Raw genomic sequence first — 19,641 nt, forward strand, 5'->3', positions numbered from 1 at the left:
TCCCATTGTTTGCATCACTTTTGCAAATCGTTTTTCCTCCGGTTTGTCCGCAGACATACATTCCGCCCGATTCTACGAGTAGCGTACACATTGAATGCGTACTAAACGAAATCTCTTGAGATTTAACAAAGACTTTCGATGGAATCTGCGCTCGTATTTTTACAAGTGTCCTGATAATTCCTGCTGCAATCTCCGGGGAATTATAGACCCTTGAACTCGCTCGCTCGCACGGCTTCTCGGGCTCGCACTATCGTGGCTCCCACAGCGCGCCACCCACCGATATAGATATATTCTCACAAGGACCCACGAGCACTTGGAGTGACCGCATCGCCACCAGCGCATTTTCGTGAATCGAGGGTGCTTAAAACTTACGACGACTAATATTGGAAATAACAGAAAATTCCTTTTAATCCAGCGCGGAAACCAAGGTAATACCAGGTTATGTAACTTCGTTGCGTGTGCGTGGGAGGCAAACTGAAATTAGAAATTATGAGCATGGATGATTCTTCTTTCAGCGGGTATATATATACTTCCCAATATACCTGGTGGTGGTGGATATTATTGAAAATATAGAAAGCTTTTCGATGTCTCCGTGGTTCTTTTTGTTTCAATATGCAGAACACAGAACACTTAAATATAAAAGCGAAATTTCTCACAAACCAGGAAAAATATAGATGGTGCATATTTTATGCTACTGAGGGGAATAATGTGAGAAGATTATTAAAAATGCACGCTTGCGTTAAAATGGCCAGTTGGGTTGAGTTGTGAGTTGACAGTGTAATTTGTATTTGTACGCCGTCTAATGTGGTTCAGGTCTACGTCTGCGGTGAATGGAAAAGGTCGAAACGGTATTATTACGTTTACATTTGCGAAACTCGCTCGGGCAGCCATTCAACTCCCGGGGTTTGAAGGGAAACTTCGTTTTGGCGACATGGCGCACACTCGACAACTTCACCCTTGCATGTAACAACTGTATTACAAGTACTACGTACCTAACAAGCAGTGAAAAGTGTTTCTTTACAAGAATTCTCAAACGTCAATAATTCCAGCTACTACAGATCCGAATCTAATTAAATCCCAAAAACAGTATTTTGGAATGCCCGACGGTCATAATTAAAATCGGCGATGTTGCGCGCGTTTAATTAGCAAATACCTACTCATTTGAAAAATATGCAAATTAATTACACGGAAGCCCGTTGATGATATGCTTACTAACATTCCAAGCCGAATTCCACGCTTGCCATTAGATGACGGGAAAAAAGGAAGGGAAAAGGAGGAAATTCAAGTCATTATGTATCCCCTGAATAAGAAGGAAGCGCGCGCACGCAAAGAGAATAAAAACAGGAAATCTAATAGAAAACCGGCCTCTAAGTGAAATATCATGTTGAAGTTGACACTGAAAAGTGGCCGGGATGCTTCCGCACGTACACGCACCCCCGAAAACCTTCTCGTATGTAAATAACCTCTAAAATAATATCATAACCTTAAATATCAACTACCCAAAAAAAGTTAGGTTAGTTTTTATTCGTTTTAATTTCGTCTTTTTTCGTTGATTTACTTTGCGTTGGTGTCAGTGATTTGACACCGAATTTCACCCCCGAAAATCTCCTCGTATGTAAATAACCTCTAAAATAATATCATAACCTTAAATATCAACTAGCGAACAAAAAAAGTTAGGTTAGTTTTTTCGTGTTTTAATTTTGTCATTTATCGTTGATTTACTTTAGGTTGGTGTCAGTGATTCGACACCGAATTTCACCCCCGGAAATCTATTTGTATGAAAATAACCTTTAAAATAATATCATAACCTAAAATATCAACTACCCAAAAAAAAGTTAGGTTAGTTTTTAGTCATTTTAATTTCGTCTTCTTTTGATGATTTACTTTGCGTTGGTGTTAGTGATTCGACACCGAATTTCACCCCCGAAAATCTCCTCGTATGTAAATAACCTCTAAAATAATATCATAACCTTAAATATCAACTACCCAAAAAAAAGGTAGGTTAGTTTTTCGTGTTTTAATTTTGTCTTCTTTCGTTGATTTACTTTAGGTTGGTGTCAGCGTTTCGACACCGAATTTCCTTTGTTTCTTGGACGAGGAAAGTTTTTGTTTGAGTTGTGCAAGTCGTCGAGACTCTAGGCCAATCCAATCCTTATTCATTTATTCGAATCGATTTCGTCTACGAGTAGCTGGGACCTACCTCTACTCTCATCGAATTGTAAATTGAAGCGAAACGATCAAACTTTGCAATGAGTAACAAGCATGCAGCTAAATATTACACTGCTTCTTTCCTCACTGGAAAATTCGATTTTCCGGTGTTGGTATTTTGATTAGATTAACTAATAGACATCGCTGTGAATACAAACATCTGGATTACAATATGTATTGAGTGCTAACATGTTTACTCGTGTCGAGAAAAGCGTTTGATTAAACTCGTGTAATCCGAGGGAATTTAAGTTTCCACTTTCCACAGTGGCAGGGAAAAGGACAAGAAGAACGTTGGAAAACAATTCGTTGCATTGCATCAGACAATTAAAGTCGTGGTACTTAGCGCAACAATAACAGTATAAAGTGAACAATGAAAATTCAATTTGCAGCCAACAATGCATCTGATACTTTGGGTTGCCTATAGTGCAACCTGTAAGTTCACTGCGTGTAATTATACACGGTTATTATAATATTGGTAATCAGGGAAATAACGACCTCCTGCAAGTGCAGATGTAAGATGGTTGCTATAACAACACAGATCTTGAGATCTCTTCCTGTGTGCGGTAGCAATCGGCAACCGTTCACCCTCCTCCTCCTCCTCCTGCTTCTCTTGCGCACCAGGGTCGGGCATTTGAAAGCTAAAGTTTACGTCAACAGAGCTTAACTTATCCAATTAAAGCTCTTTCCTTTATATCGGACTAACGAGCTCGGGAACATGCCGCTGATAAAGAAAGCTCTCATTAACTTTCGAGGGCCTAATCTGTACGTACACGCTGTACACGTACACGCAGTTGTAACTACATGCAACACCCTGTAGATGTGCATTTCCGCCGCGGTCAGGATCACGATGCAACCAAGGAGAAATTAGAAGTTTATTTAGTGCGCGCTTTCGGTGAAACGATGTGTGACTGAGAGCCAAGATGAATTATAACCGGTTTTAATTGGTTGCAATATTTCAGCATTTAAATTCAGCAAATAAAAATTAACTAGCCACGTCGCGCAGCAAGTGCAATTTAGCAAGTTCCTGGCGGGAGTCTCGGCGTTGAAGGTAAAGTGTGAATAAAGAGCTCGAGTCGCAAACACTCGCGGAAACTAAATTTCCGGTGCCTTTGGTCGCACGAATGGTTATTATATTCATTTATCCAGACGTCGTCTTGCACGCCTGGCGTTGGCACTGGACGTCCTGGAAAAGTGATGTGTATAGTTTCCAGGGAGGGGTGGGGGGAGGAAATACCGGTATTATTATTGGATTACCGGAATTTTTATTTTTTTAAACTAAAATTTTGTTTTTTTGAGTTTTTGAATTAAAATATCGGTATTAGTTTCTAAAAACCGGTATACCGAAATACCGGTATTGAAATTTATTTACCAAAATTTAAAAATACCGGTATTTTTATTTTTAAATATTAAAATTATCGATTTTTTAGTTTTTCTAATAAAATATCGGTATTACTTTTAAAATACGGGTATACCGGTATTGAATTTGATGTGATAGACTCAAGAAACATTTTTTTTCTGAATTTTGACAATTCGACAGGCGACAAATATGTGTCCTTCAGGGAAATACCGTCGACGCTTGTTTTTGTTTTGTTATTCATTCGCATACAGACAGCGTCAGTCATTTGGGAAATGTATTCCATGTTTACAGAATATTTAGAGTCAACACCGAAATCCCCTGAACACCAAACGGGTTACATTTACATTGCCTAATTTCTTTTCAGTCAAAATGCACAACATTTTCTTTTGTCTGCTTCTCTAATTAAACGATGTTTTTGCGTTGTGTTTTTAGTTTTCCAGTGTGAATTCTTCACATGAGGCTTAGGAAAACCCAACCGGAGTGAAAGGAAAAGCTTTACAGCTTGACTTTCATCGTGTTAACCCCACACATCCAAAGAAAAAAAAACACACCAAACAAAAACGTGAAAGAAACGCTTCGGCAAAAAAGCGACGCAAACAAACACGGGTCCAAATTGTCTGTTGACTCAATAAATTGTTTTTCACTAATTCGGGGACGCTGTCTGGGATGTAAGTGCAAAATCCGTTTCCGCAAATACGATTTCAAAGAAAGCCAACAATGGCTGCGAAGAAAATAAGAATTTAATCTGTAAAAATTACCAGAAAAAATTTGTTGATTTTTTTACAAGTACTTTGCGGAGTGATCCCAGAAATTAGCTCTAGACGCTTGGGAAAGCATAAAACAGCCACAAAAATTTACTTGAACGTGATTCAATTTAAAAGAACTCTAAAACGTACTGTTTATACGAGCGCCATCTCAACAAACGGGCGGGTATCTAGGACTATCTGCTAAAAGGACTTCTCACACACATATACACCATGTGCGAATGTATACAACATTTTCCCCGACGACAATTCGACCTCCTGAAATCGAGGGCACTGGGTGGGTCCTCCGGCTAGAGTGGGCCTTTGACTATCGTCCCACGGCGCACGATAAACATCCCGGCGAGAGATATTCATGACTTTCGCGTCTTTAAATAAGACTCTTATCGACGACAATATTAACACCCGAATGGAGCGTCATTATGTGCGCCGGCGGGCAGCCGAACGTCCGAAAGGGTGAACTGCGTCTGCACAAACACGGCCGGCATTTAGATTAGGTATCCTTTTGTGAAATAAATGTTTTCGCTGCAGATCAGGTGTAATTTGGCAAAGGGCCGGGACTTAAGCTCGGACTAATAATGATGGAGAGCACTACCTTAAGAATAAAGAGCGTCATTTACGTAATTCCACGTGGATTTATTGTTACCAACACTCAATGTTTTTTTTTTTGTTCGGGAGACATAAAATGCAATTTATTCACGGCCGTGACTAAAATATTTTAGTCAAAATACAAGCGAAAATTTTATTTTTACGGTGGAACTTTTATTTTCACGGTTTCGGGAGACAAAAAATGCAATTTAGTCACGGTTGTGACTAAAATACTTTAGCCACAAAGTGTAACTTTTATTTTCACAGTTTCGGGACACAAAAAAAGCATTTTTAATTTTTTAGTCACGATCGTGACTAAAGTGAAGTGGATAAAGTGTCACTTAGCGCACTAGTGACATAATATACTATTTTATCACCTGAAAACTAAAAAAACAACAGTTTTAGAGGGAATTTAGAGATGCGGAAAACTAATATTTAATGCATGGCCCTTTTCGACAATTGCATCTGGGGAGCAAACAACATTATTAGATAGAAAACTCCGCGCACGAAATGCAAAAGTGCATGCCGTCGCATTTCTAACAGGTTTATGCATAATGAATGTGCACCGTCAAAGTTGAGAAATGCAAGATCACGCGTCGCGGCTTGTGGAAATGTGTTTTGTGTCTGCTGGCGTTGTTCGCCATGTTTATGCCTTGTTAATATCTAAATCCATTCCCAACAACATGCAATAAAATGCAAGAAAATGCAATTTTATGACTTTTGAGTGTCGTGTATTTTAAATGAACCTACACAGATCTGTGAACCCTTCTTAACGAAAATTGCATGTTTATTGGAATCAAGTGCGCCGCGCCGCGGTTATCGGGAATTACATTAAACACGATTTACTTGCTGCTTAACGCGCGCTGCGGTTTTCCGATGTGAGGGACACTCTCGAATTCGACCCAAATGAGATCCGCATTAGACCCCATGGTCATTCCACGATTCGCTTCGGAACAAAACGCTTCGGCGTCACGATGAGCGGACTACTAAGTTGCCCGTTTATATTCCACCTAATTCCGGGCGGAAATTGGATAATTTCATTAGAAAACATATTCGGGTCGTAAAGATTCATAAAGAGGGTCGCATATTTTTTTGGTTGTGTTTCCTGTACAGTAAACAACAATAAAAACACTGTGAGAATGAATTGTTAAGAAGAAAAGTTGGGGTTTTGTGGTTTTTCTTATTTTAAAGTAGAAAAAGTGGGTTTTTAGGAAGAGAAATAATTAATAAAGCATCAAAGAGGTATTATTTATTGGTTTTGTTTTTAGAACTACAAAATAATAATAAAAACATCGTGAAAATTCATTTTTAAGATGAATAATTTTTTTCTTTTTTTTAGGTTTTTTTTGCTTATTTTAAACACAAAAACGTGATTTTTACTAAGAAAAATCATTAATAAAGCATCAAAGAGGTATTATTTATTGTTTTTTGTCCTTAGAACTATAAAATAATAATAAAAACAACGTGAAAATTCAATTTTAAGATGAATAAATTTTTTTCTTCTTTTTTTTCGTTTTTTGCTCATTTTAAACGCAAAAACGTGATTTTTACTAAGAAAAATGATTAATAAAGCATCAAAGGTATTATTTATATTTTTTGTTTTTCTACAAAATAATAATAAAAAGATTGTGAAAACAATTTTAAGATGAATTAATTTTTTTTTTTTTTTCACATTTTAAACATTTTACTAAGAAAAATGATTAATAAAGCATCAAAAAGGTGATATTTATTGTTTTTTCCGTTCACAACTTTACAACAACAACAAAAACAACAAAAAATGATTTCTTAAGAAGTAAAAGTTGGTTTTTCTTTCACATTCTTTATTTTTCTAATTTTAAAACAGAAAAAACAGCTTTTTAGCAAGAAATTTAATTCACAAAGCATTGAAATAATAATATTTATTGTCTTTTCTTTTTCCAACAACAAAACAATAACAATTACGCTTTAATACAAATTTTTCAGATCAAAAAAGTTGATTTTTCTTTGTATTTTTCAATTTAAAACCTCAAAAATGCATTTTTAGTACAAGAAAAACCGGAGACAAACTTTCGAATCATTTTTTCCAATTTTTGACTTTACATCCTGAATTTCCGTGCAGGTGAGCAAAAAAAAGTGCCCACGTAGCCGCGTGTAGAATTAGCAGTCTGCTTTAGCATGAACAATGAGCACTAATTAAGCATCAAAAATATAATGCTTATTTGGCATGTTCGAAACGCGCACAAAGCAGGCACACGAATTAGTATTCGATGAGCGACGACGGAAATTTGCGCGGAGGATAATTAATTTCTGTATAACATATTGGCTTCGCTCGCCCGGAGGAAGCGAGACATGAATTGGCACACGTCGTCTCTTCAGCCCAGCTCGCACATATCACGACTAGACCCTGAGTTTTGATATTGAATGTCGGCGCGCACAAACTACAAGCCGCACATGTCCTTGGCTGACAGCATTTGTGCCTTTTACTAACTCATCTCCTTGTCCCGGCGTCTGTCTAGGTATATTGATATAGCCGCAACAATAAGGTGTTAAAATTAATTGTATTGGTTGTGCTGGTGGTGGTGCGTGTGCGAACTTTGCTTAATTAAATGCTCGCCAAGGCAAAGCACCAACTTCACTGCTTCGGGACATGCGCGCCCACATCTACACATCGAAAATTCGTGGAATTCGATGATAAACTTACCGAAAACTCGCTAAAACAACGCGAAATAGACTATTTCATACCGCGCGCGCGCCCGCGCTTTGAGCCCCAACTTGGGGGATAATTTGAGTTAAGAACATGAGTTTATTAATGCCTCCACCATTGGTGATAACTTTCAGTTATCGCTCGGAGATCCCCAAGACTCGGGACGCAGGAGGTCGTTACTTTTTTATTTTGCATGTCGTAAATTCATTTTTTATTTTTTACGGTTTCGAGGCATGAAAAATGCATTTTTTTAGTCACGAAAAATGCAGTTTAGTCACAACCGTGACTGAAATGCAATAGCCACGGAGTGGAAATTTTATTTTTACGGTTTTGGGAATCCACGGACTGTGCCTAAAATTTTTGCCATGTTTATGGTTTCTGGAAACGAAAAATGCTGGTTTAGACACGGGCGTGACTAAAGTACTTTTGCCACGGAGTGGAAATTTGATTTTTACGGTTTTGGGAAACAAAAAATGCAATTTAGTCACGACTGTGCCTAAAATACTTTAGCCACGGAGATGGAAATTTCATTTTCACGGTTTCGGGAGATAAAAAATGCAATTTAGACACGGCCGTGACTAAAATACTTTATCCACTGCGTGGAAATTTTTTTTCAAGGTTTCGAGACACAAAAAATACAATTTTTAAACTTTTAGTCACGATCGTGACTAAAGTAAAGTGGATAAAGTGTCACTTAGCGCACTAGTGACATAATATACCATTACATCACCTCAAAACTAAAAAATACGAAAAAAATCAAAAGTCGTGGTTGATTATATGCAGATTACCTTCGCTGTTCGTGCGCTTGTAAATTCAAACTTGCAAATAACTTGTGAGTGCCGAGAGTGCACACGATTCCGCATTCTCCCTTCCCAACTAAGGTTTCCGTGTGTGCAAAGTTTGCGTTTCAATTCGTCGTACACGATGCATACACCTGGCGGCTGTCAAATATTTTGTTTCGTGCATGTCACGCCACTTGCGCGCATCTTCCACCGCCGTAATTAGTTTGCAACTAATCTAAATTGATTAACGCGGCGCATAATTTAAAATCATGCTCGTTTCCAGCCATTTGAAGAATTTTCCACGCATATTCACCCACACCGAGACAGGAAATTCAGTTTAAACGTATGCGAATTGTTTCAGATCTACCGGTCCAACTCGAGGGAAGTTACACTACGGAACGTACACCGTGAGACTTCCGGAATGTTCAAGTGTGAAGTTTCAGCGGATGCGCCACTCTTCCACACCGAAATACGAGCCGCTCATCTTCTAGTCGCAGGTATTTAAAACCAGCAAGAAAAGAAAAAAACCTTCGTAGTTTATAAAATAGTGAGCTTGATATTCGCGCGCACAATAAAGTAAGATGAATTGGAGCTGTGCGCTTTCTTCCGGCACGCTCGGGTCTAAGGTATAAGTGGCCATGAGTTGAATACCTTTGGAAGTTCACAGGCGCAAACGTCCTCGTAAATTTCATTTAGATGACGAGCGTGTGCGCCGCGTTTCTCTTTAAATCACGATTTAAATTGTTTGCGCGTCGCGCGCCATTGCTGGAGGAAAATGTATTTAATTGCGTGATCTCTGCGAAATGAGGTGAGGAGAAGAGAAGAAGTCAAGATGGAGCAGGTTTCAAAATGTTTGTTGTTGGAGTAGAAGAGTAGGAGTAGGAGGAGAAGAGAGGTGGAGTGGGGGTAAGGTAATGGTAACGTGTACAGAATAGGAAATTCAATAATCTGTCAGTCTCGGAGGTGGCAGATAATCGGGATCCGATAAATTAGTTTTCCTATAATTAATGTCGGACCTTAATGAGGTAATTACTAATAGGGGCGGGAGGGGGTAGGGACGAGGATAATCATAGTTAGAATAGATGTATTACAATGTCTTTTGTTTTTCTTTTGGTATTTTCGTCATTATTCTGTGTTTTCTTCTTTTCTAAGTCTCCTTTTTAGCTCTTTCTCTTCTATTTCTTCTATTTTATCCGTTTTCTTCATCTTTTCTTCTTTATTTAGTGATATAGACATCTCCCATTTCTTTTTCATCATATCCTAACCTTCCTTTCATCTTTCTCCTCTTCATTTCTTCTTTTCTACATCTCTTCACTTCCTCCTCAACTCCTCTTCCTTCTCCTCTTCATCTCCCCCTTTTCCCCTCTTCTTTTTCTTCATCGCCCAACCTCCCAATCTAGTCCCCAACTCCTCTCCACTTATTTTTCTTCTTTTTCTCCTTTCCCCATTGCTTCTCCATCATCTCCAAATCTTTTTCCCTTTCCCCTTTATTTTTTCCCATTCCCAATTTCTCCACCTATTCCCAATTTACCTCCAAAACACAAAATTAATTAAACAAACCAATTTGGCCACTATTCATGCATTTCCCATCTCTTTGTATTGCAGAAGTACCAGAGGATAATCCAGTCCTCCGAACAGAAGTCCATAAAATCGCCCCCGGGGCAAATATCCGAGCGAACTGCACAACGCCGGGATCATTTCCACCAATGAACATTACGTGGTACATAAATGATTCCAAGGTGAGTTGCTTGAAATTTATCACCCTTAACAACCCCGGTAGCAGTAGCAATAGCATTTGTGTTTGCTGCACCTCGAAATGATACATTCCGCAGCATCTTGCGCGTTCGCTTAATTATACATACGTACTTACAAGCGAATTGCAGCAATCCTTCTCGTAAATTTTTAAAAATCTTCACTATCTATACCTCTGCGAGTATAAGAGGTGGTAGTAAACGTAGTATGCATGTAAAAATATAAAAATGTAAAAATGTAAAATCATGCGCCGAAAATAACCATTTTTATTACGTATATTAAAGCGTTGCGGGTATAAATTATCCCCGTATGCGGGCGATATCAGCACGCCTGGGTTGTACATGGAAAAACGGCCATAATGCCCTATCATTTATTGAATATCCATCCTGATTGATGGCTCGAGCGCGGCTGTCGGCGGTTTCGCACTCATCGCGCCCGGCTCGCTTCGGTAGACCTCTGTGGAGTGCCGATAAGGCAGCTACAACTTTGACAAGACTTAGGTCGTGTCGAAATGTCGTCTTACAATCCCCGCCCTTTTACCTATGCGCCCTTCCGCTCATTATTCACCGCCAGTCGACACAGAATTCATTCATTCTAATTATCAATTTTTGAGGAAATTTGGGAGCAAAAATGGACATTTTGAGTTTAATACCGGTCAACCGGTATACCGGTATTTTTAAATACCGGTTTTTTGATGCTTATATTGAATTTTGAAAGCAATTTTGTAAAGAAAAATTTGGGTATTTGAAAAAATACCGGTATTTATTTTCGGTATACCGGTATATTTTTCAAATACCCAAATTTTTCTTTACAAAATTGCTTTCAAAATTCAATATAAGCTTCAAAAAACCGGTATTTCACTCATTCACTCATTCCAACTAACCTCACTTTTTTTTTCTTATTCTACATCAAGTATCATCATCCGCATGAAATTTTAATTGATCAATTAGCTATCCTTTCTTGCCGTGGCTCGTCTTTGCACACAATTTGACTCATTAAGTGCCATGGTAAAAGATTTTGTACGATGCGGTTGTCTACTTTTGTAAAGTGCTTCGTTTACTGACAATAAAAGAGAATTACATCGTCGAGCAAACGACGAGTGCTTGTTGTTTACATCGCAATCGCCGCCATTTTGGACTCGCGGCGTCTCGAGGACTCCCGCATTGTGTTTTATCGCCATAATAGTGCGCGCAGCAAATTAAAATAAGCTGCTAATTAGTTTGTCGCGTCGGGCGTCTCTTCATCTTGTTAATAAGTTATAACTTTTCCAAACGCTTCAAAAGAATCTCATTCAGTATCTGCACATAATAAAATATTTCCTTTTGAGTTTTCATGCGTTGTAGCTAATTAAGTTTGAAAAATCGCCGAATCCGGATCATTAAAATGTTTATTGGAGTGTGAATTAAATTAATTAGCATCAGTGGTCCAATTAGCGTTCAATTAGAGACGGGATATTTTGCCGGTGGTTTTCACTTAGCGAATATGTATGATATTGATAAATATTTAAATCGGTCTTGGGAGGAGTGAAGAGCGAGGCGTACATAAAAGTCTCCTTATCGGGTTTACATACATCTAGATCGCTTCAAAGAGAGATGCGATTTGGCGCGAAATAATCCCAAGATTGGGGATTTTCGCATTGCGCGGGTTTCAGTTCAGGAAGTGAAAATGAAATTGATTTTCGTAATCCTTCTCGATGTGCAGATCTGCGCGGAGGCTTATGGTTTCGATACAAAATTGAATTTACGAACGCCGCGGCACGTGCGAAGCAAATGTCGGCAGCGGTGCGTAATTTAAGTGTGCGGAGAGGTTATGCTACATAACCTCAAATATAAACTATTTAATACAAATTATTAATTAAAATTTAATTATTCTGTGTTTATTTGGTGAAAACATTAAAATTTGACATTTTGACTACAGAAATGAAACATAACCTATTCTAACCTAACTTAACTTAAGCAAATCTAACCTCAAATATAAACTAACACAAATTATGAATTAAAATTACAATATTTTATGTTTTTAAGTTGGAAAATTAAATTTTAACATTTTGACGACAGAAATATAATCTAACCTCACATAACCTAACATAACCTAACCTAACCTAACCTAACCTAACCTAACTTAACCTAACCTCAAATATAAACTAATACAAATTATCAATCAAAATAAATATTATTTCATATTTCGTACGTTGCAAAAATTAAAATTCACCATATCTCGACGACAGAAATGAAACGTTCCCGCTCCCCCGAGGGTGAAATATGCGCGAGTTTTGCGCTCTCGCTTATTATTTGCGCACAATGGCCATTTTTATTTCCGTCAAGTTGGCGCGCGCGGCGCGCTCACAACAGCTTTAGTATGTTTTCCTATTCAGCGCCGGTTGGACTTCCGCTTTCCAAAATTGGAAATGGAATTGATGGAAATTCATTTGCCCTCCCACGCACACACACCCACACCCACATACACACCCAGCGTGGACGAGGAAAAAAGAAACTTTAACTATTTATCAAAAAGTCTTCGCGCTCGGCGCGTTTCTTGCCGGGTCATCGCGGCCCGATATGTATTACGCGACGCGGCGCTTATTATTTCCGATTCACTTAGGTGTGAAAAATATCGCGTTTCTAAAGACATCAAGTCATCGCAACGTGCGCCCCCGGCGAACTAACGACTTTATTTTATTTTTTTCTGCGGCGACAATTTCCACCTCGCTGCATCATATAATGAATAATGAATCATGCAAAAATATTACTTATATAATATTATTACAAAACATTTCTGCAAAGGAAAAACGTGTTTTATGGGAAAGAATAGAAAATACCGGTATTAAAACCGGTATACCGGTAATTTTTCTATTAAAAATTAAAATTATTTATTAAAAAAGTGCTTTAAAAGTCAATATAAGCCTCAAAATACAAATATTTAAAAATACCGGTATTATTATCGGTATACCGGTATTTTTCTCTAAAAAATCAAAATTATTTATTAAAAAATCGCTTTAAAAAGCAATATAAGCCTCAAAATTCCAATATTTAAAAATACCCGTATTAAAACCGGTATACCGGTATTTTTTCTTTAAAAACCCAAAATTTTCTAATACAAAACTTCTTCCAAAAATCAATATAAACCTCTCAAAAAACCGGTATTAAAAAAATACCGGTATACCGAAATACCGGTTAACCGGTATTAAACTCAAAATTTCCAGTTTTGAACCCAACATTTTCCAAAAATTGATAATTAGGTACATGAAATGATCGTATTCAAGTAATGCCCCAATTTGGGGTATAGTTGATGAAGTTGTGCAAACTCTTGGCCGGGATATCATGCCCGATGGGGCCAGCGAACTATGTCAGCTGCAGTGGACTGTGTTGTAACACTATATAGATAGGCCGACGCGCGCCCTCATTAAGGAGTGCTCGCTTTGTCGCCAAAGCTAGTCTAAAGTGGGATTAAATTTGATGTGGGTACCTATCAATTAACGTGCCCCCGCCACCATCTTGATTGCTGCGGATTAACCGTTTGACCATATAGGCATGTCCTTTAATTATACTTTTCAAGTGTTAAGTCGAGGCCATCACCCGCTTTCATCGCCAAGATCACCCGGGTCGGAAGTTATGATCCAACACTTTAGATTAATAACAAAAATAAAAATTCTCGAACGCCGAAAAAAAAATAATTGCATTGAGTTAATCTATGAATCCGGCGGAGTGGATGAAGTGACTCTTTTAATGAAATTGCGTCCGCACTTGAAAAAATAAAGTTTTAATTAAAACCATCCACTCGTGTGCGAGTTTCGGATAACTGCGTATTTCCGACAACAAACTTTTCGGTAGTGATGTTTTCACCTCGTAAAATTGCGTGGAATTATCATGTCCACCTTATTTATGATACGGGCGTGGGTTGGCAGTGGTCAAATGTGCGCCAGGAATATATTTATTTGTTGGGCGTTCTTGTGAAATTAGCATCAAAGGCACCCTTAACGTAATTAGCGCCGCACGAAACGGATAATTACCCTTTGATCCCCACCCCACACCCTTTGTTAGTGGTTTGTTAAAACGTAAAGTAATAATATGCCATTTGTTTAAAAATAAAGCGCAATCTGTAAACAACGTGATCAAAAACATTTTAACAAACGTAGGCAACCCAATATACATTTTGTGTGTTTGTATTTATGTAACGCTAGTTTCGGGCGCAGGGTAAATTTCACCCGAATCAAATTTATTAGACAATCTCGTAATGAAACAAACAAACACGCGTGGAGAGGAGGTGAAACAAGCACTGGTTTTTGTTATTGATGCCGATGTGAATAAATGATGTGCGCGCCAACGACGCACCATAAAGATAAAGTGTTTTTGAGTCGATGACCAATGTCTCTTCAGTCAGCGGTGGAGGGTTCTATTTCTTCTCGGCCTTGGAAAGCTGACGACGCGCACCTCTCGCCCGCGGCCGTGCGGACATGAAGTATATCAGTATTTCGTGTTTATGGTGCAATATATCTGAAGTGTTTCGAAATCTCCTTCGGCGGACATAAATTCTGCTCGGAAAGGACTCTTGCCACCGCGCGCGCCAACGCCAAAGGGGCGTCGTGGTGAGGAGGCGGTTGTAAATCCAACTTGGCAAAGAGTGAAATTAAATTCTTCGGCATTAAATCATACATGTTACACCACAATCACGGAAAACTTGTGAATTGTTTTGAATAACTTTGTCGATTTTAAATTATCATGCGGGAGATATAGGGGTTGTTTTCTTGATATATTTAGTTTATTTTATAGAGAATTGCCCGTAGACTAAGATTCTGCAATTTCATCTTTTTTATTTCTTTTACTTTACGAGATATTTGCAATTGAAATAATTTGTCAAAATTTGAAAAATTTCAATTTTTAGCACTTTTAGTCGCGTTTTTCGACCTTTCACTGTAGGAAATATAATTATTTTATATTTTTATCTCATAGAGAATTTTCCAATCATTCATAATCAGCAATTCGTTGGATGCTAGCGTTTTTAGTTTTCGAGATATTAATTATTGAAAATCGCCAAAAAAAGTATCAAGCATCTCTTAGATTTCAGTTTTAACTATCCTATCTTATAGAAAATAGTTTGTAGATTAAGATGCTGCGATCAAATCTTAATTATCTCTTTTAGTTTACGAGATATTCGCGTTTGAAGAAAATGAGCAAAAATTGCAAAATGTCACTTTTTAGCACTTTTGGTCGCGTTTTCCGACCTTTTACTGTAAGAAATATAATTATTTTATATTTTTATCTGATAGACAATTTTCCAATCTTTCATAATCAACAATCCGTTGGTAGCTATCGCCTTTAGTTTAAGAGATATTAATTATCAAAAATCGTCGAAAAAAAGTATCAAGCACCCCCCCTTAGCCATTTTTTTCTTAAGAATTAAAATTTCATCTCTCAAATTTCCATTTTACCTATCCAATCTTATAGAGAATACTCCGTATATTAAGACGCCGCGATCAGATCTTAAATATCTCTTTTAGTTTACCAGATATTCGTGTTTGAATAAAATGGGCAAAAATTGAGAAATGTCCCTTTTTAGCACTTTTAGTCGCGATTTTCGACCTTTAACCTTATTAAATTAAATTATTTAAAATTCCCATCTTATAGAGAATTTTCTAATCTTCCATAATCAACAATCCGCTGGATGCTATCTATTTTAGTTTAGAAGATATTCGCTATCAAAAATCGTCGATAAAAATTATTAAGCAGTCTTGAAAAAAAATTAAATTGCAAGCACTGTTCAATTCCGATGCTGACGCTCGCAATACCTGAATTTGTGCATCGGGCAATGCATCAACGCGACACAACAATATGCAGCGAGCGTGCACGAGTAATAATTACAAGTAATAACTGTAACGTGATTGCCGAAGTTCCATTTCCCTGGGAAATGTGCCACACGCACGCACACACGTCGACGCCAGCCCGAGTTAACTGCAATTGCAAATCGCCGGCGATGCGAACAGCCCGCCGCACTCCGGAGGTGCGCAATGCACTTTGTATTCATGATTAATTTCATGCTAATTAATCTTAATATCAACGCGGATATCTTCCGCACATATCCGGGTTTGCCGCCGCTCGACGCTCCGCATTGATCAATGCAAGATGGCGAAACAAACCGGGCTGTGTATTTATTAATATCACTAATGGCACAAGATAAGCGATAAATAGTCGATTCACTTTGGAGCAAGATTAATTACTGTGTTTGTGTTGCCGTTTTGAAAATGTGGGTCAATTGCAAATAAAGTTAAGCCGCATTTTAAGGAAAACAAAGCGTATTTAAATCAAAATTTTAAAATTTATTTTTTTTTATTTCAAGCAATTATGGCTTAGAATATTTTTTTAAAGACATGACATTGGTGGTAACGTTTGAAATATTGTTGTGGTTATGCAACCTAACATACACACAAATTGCAACGCAAATTTCTATAACTTAAACACGATTTTTCATCTAATTTGTTGGGGTGCACGTTACATTACAACAAAATCATTTAAACAAAACACAAGTGAATACAACTGAACGATCATTTTTATCTCTTTTAGTTTACGAGATATTTGCAATTGAAATAAATTGTCAAAAATTGAAAAATTTCAATTCTTAACATTTTCAGTCGCGTTTTTCAACCTTTTACCTCATTAAATTAAATCATTTTAAATTTCCATCTAATAGAGAATTTACCAATCTTTCATAATCAGCAATTTGTTGGTTGCTATCTCATTTAGTTTGAAAGATATTTGCTATCGAAAATTGTCAAAAAAAATTATCATTTAAAAAATTTCAATTTTTAGCATTTTCAGTCGCGTTTTTTGACCTTTTACCTCATTAAATTAAATTATTTTAAATTTTCATTTAATAGAGAATTTTCCAATCTTCCATAATCAACAATTTTCTAATTGCTATCTCTTTTAGTTTGGAAGATATTCGCAATCGAAAATCGTTGATAAAAATTATCAAGACTTTTTAAAAAAATTAAATTGCAAGCACCTTTCAATTCCGACGTGGAATTCATATTTAGACTTCAGGAAATATTTCCTAGCATTTTTACAAGAGTAATTGAGTTTATAACCGGTTTACAAAAGATTAATCAGATGCCAATCCGCGTAAAATCTCAATATTTGTTTTATTTTTTGTTTGTAATGTGTTGAAATGCTTCCTGGTTAGTAAAATTCATTAGATTGCTGGATTCGTGTCGAATTTATCGCAATACTTTGCTTCTTTTTCAACAGCGGCGTTTACAAGACAACTTTTTCTCTGGGCAATGTTGCGGCTTTTTAATTTAATTTATTTGCCAACTTTTCCGCGCCGTATAGTACGCGTCTTGTATTCCTTTTCGGCTTTTCGTTACGCGAGTTTAAATTAATACTGATTTCATTGAAAAGCTCTTCGCGCTCGCGCCCGGCTGGAAGCGAAAAAGACGGACGACGTGTTGTAATCGTGAAACGCGAAACGGTTTCGGTTCGTTGAATGCGGCGGCGGCGGCGGCGGATTTCTACAGCTTCTGCCGTTCACACAGCGCTGAATTTATACGGATTGCGCGAGTACGCGCGTTTTGCCGAAGCGTAATCGAAAAAATTACAGGCGCGAACGCTTTTCAAATAATTCTTACGTGGCATTTACACAGCCGGCAAAAAAGCGCCAACTTTTCGAATTTAATGTCAATGAATTTGATTAGATTAAACGCACGCTAAGTCTTCTTTCAATTGCAAATTTAATTCGTCATCAATTTATCACCGCAAGGCTTTCAAATACCGGTATACCGGTATTTTTATTTTCAAAACTTATATTTTGATCAAAATATCAAAAAAATCAGTTTTAACTTTTAATTTATAAATACGGTTATTACCGGTATACCGGTTAACCGGTATTTTTAACCGGTATACGGGTATTTTTATTTTCAAAAACTTTAATTTCACTCAAAATATCAACAAAAATCTAAAATTAGTTTTAATTTAATAAATAATTAATTTATAAATACCGGTAATACCGGTATACCGGTACAAAAACCGGTATTTTATTTCCAAAAAATTAAATTTTGATTAAAATATCAAAAAATTACTTTTTAATGAATAAAAAATTAAGTTTTATAAATACCGATAAATTAACACTTTACTCCCAAAAATACCGGTATTAACCTCAAATTTCTCTCCCTACTCACCCCACCGCGTTTATTTTTACCCAAAATGTTTAATAATTAATTTCGACCATTGTGGCTGACGCATCACCATCGCGCGCACAATTTCGTACATCAGCGTTATTCGGAATTAATCTACTGCATGAGCGCGACTTCGTTTCGGATATTGAAACGACGTCCGAAAGGTTTATTCGCTTTATTGTGTCTATCGTTCGCGATACGCAAACAAAACCCGCGGCATAAAGGCATCAGAGATCATTGAATCGGCTACTCGGCGTGTGTGTCAGTTATGTATTCGGTTTTTTTTTCTCTCTGCCTGCGTTGCGATGCGTTGCGTTGCGCGCGATTTTCAATCGTTGATTTATGATATACGATTGTGTACAAACACACACACACTCACACACATACGCATGCGTACCGGACTGCCTTCCTCCGCAGGAGCGCGCTTTCAATTTAGCACTTTAATTTATTCGGAATGGCGGATTGCACTCAATAAATCACACGACTGTGACAAACGTAAATATGTCAAAATCAAAACGAATCGAATGTTACAAAACCGATGCAAAACTACGCTTTTCATCTACAATTTGCAAGAGTCAAGTCTGTTGACAGCGTTAGTGTTCTCTAAATCTGGTAGCTGCAACATCATAACCTAAAAAATTTTAAATTTTCAAAAAACGAGTTTTTTATCGTTTTTTTTATTTTTTGCTTAGTTACAATGTTTTAAATTGTGTTTTTTGTGTATACAGGGCCGTATTTATTTTATTTCTTAATATTCAGGGCCGTATTTCATAAAATTTACTTATTTTAACTGTTTCCACCTTCAAAAACCAAGTTAAAAATGATTTTACCCCAAAAAATCAAATTTTTGTAGATTTAAAAAAATATCCAGTGTAAAACACGATTGCCGTTGTTGTTATTGGCGCAAATCAGATTCGCACGTTCCGGACGAACAGCGGATAAACCGGGGATTCACATTAACGCCCAACCCAATTATATCCCGCACATACACGCACTTTTCTCGCCGGCACGCTGAATACGAATGTTGTCGGCTTGTTTGTCGGTGTAAACGAATGATGGGCGAACGAGCAAAGTTAGCGCCTCGCTGATTATTCCGAAACGGTGCATATAGTGCGGTCGCTAGTTGGGAAGCGTTGTGAAGGGAGCGCGTGCTGTCGTAATTCGGTTGCGCGCTCGCGATTCGCAATTTAGGGGTTGATACGTGTATGTGATGTTGTTTGCGCGCGAAGCTTCAGTCGCGCGCATTCGTAAAATTATTAATTACGCGCTCGCGCAACACGCCATTGTTTCGTCCGCGGCCCTATGGCCCTTGATTCGCAAGTAAATTATTGCTGCATTAACCT

The 19,641-nt window shown here is 37.5% G+C and overlaps 1 protein-coding gene across 3 annotated transcripts in view; it reads left to right on the forward strand.

Annotated features, from left to right (window-relative positions):
- Positions 1–19,641, forward strand: part of LOC135799146 (uncharacterized) — a 122,925-nt gene that overhangs the window by 97,956 nt on the left and 5,328 nt on the right. For all 3 annotated transcript variants that reach the window (XM_065312168.1, XM_065312169.1, XM_065312170.1), the window contains 2 exons: positions 8,741–8,876; positions 9,985–10,118. In XM_065312168.1, coding sequence (XP_065168240.1) covers positions 8,741–8,876; positions 9,985–10,118 — 270 coding nt within the window. The remainder of the gene's footprint in view (positions 1–8,740; positions 8,877–9,984; positions 10,119–19,641) is intronic.

Source organism: Atheta coriaria, unplaced genomic scaffold (assembly GCF_025399875.1).
Source record: "Atheta coriaria isolate IRGN ID8LTWV9N9 unplaced genomic scaffold, Caltech_Dcor_3.1 hic_scaffold_9_pilon, whole genome shotgun sequence".
In the NCBI taxonomy this organism is placed as follows: Eukaryota; Metazoa; Arthropoda; class Insecta; order Coleoptera; family Staphylinidae; genus Dalotia; species Dalotia coriaria.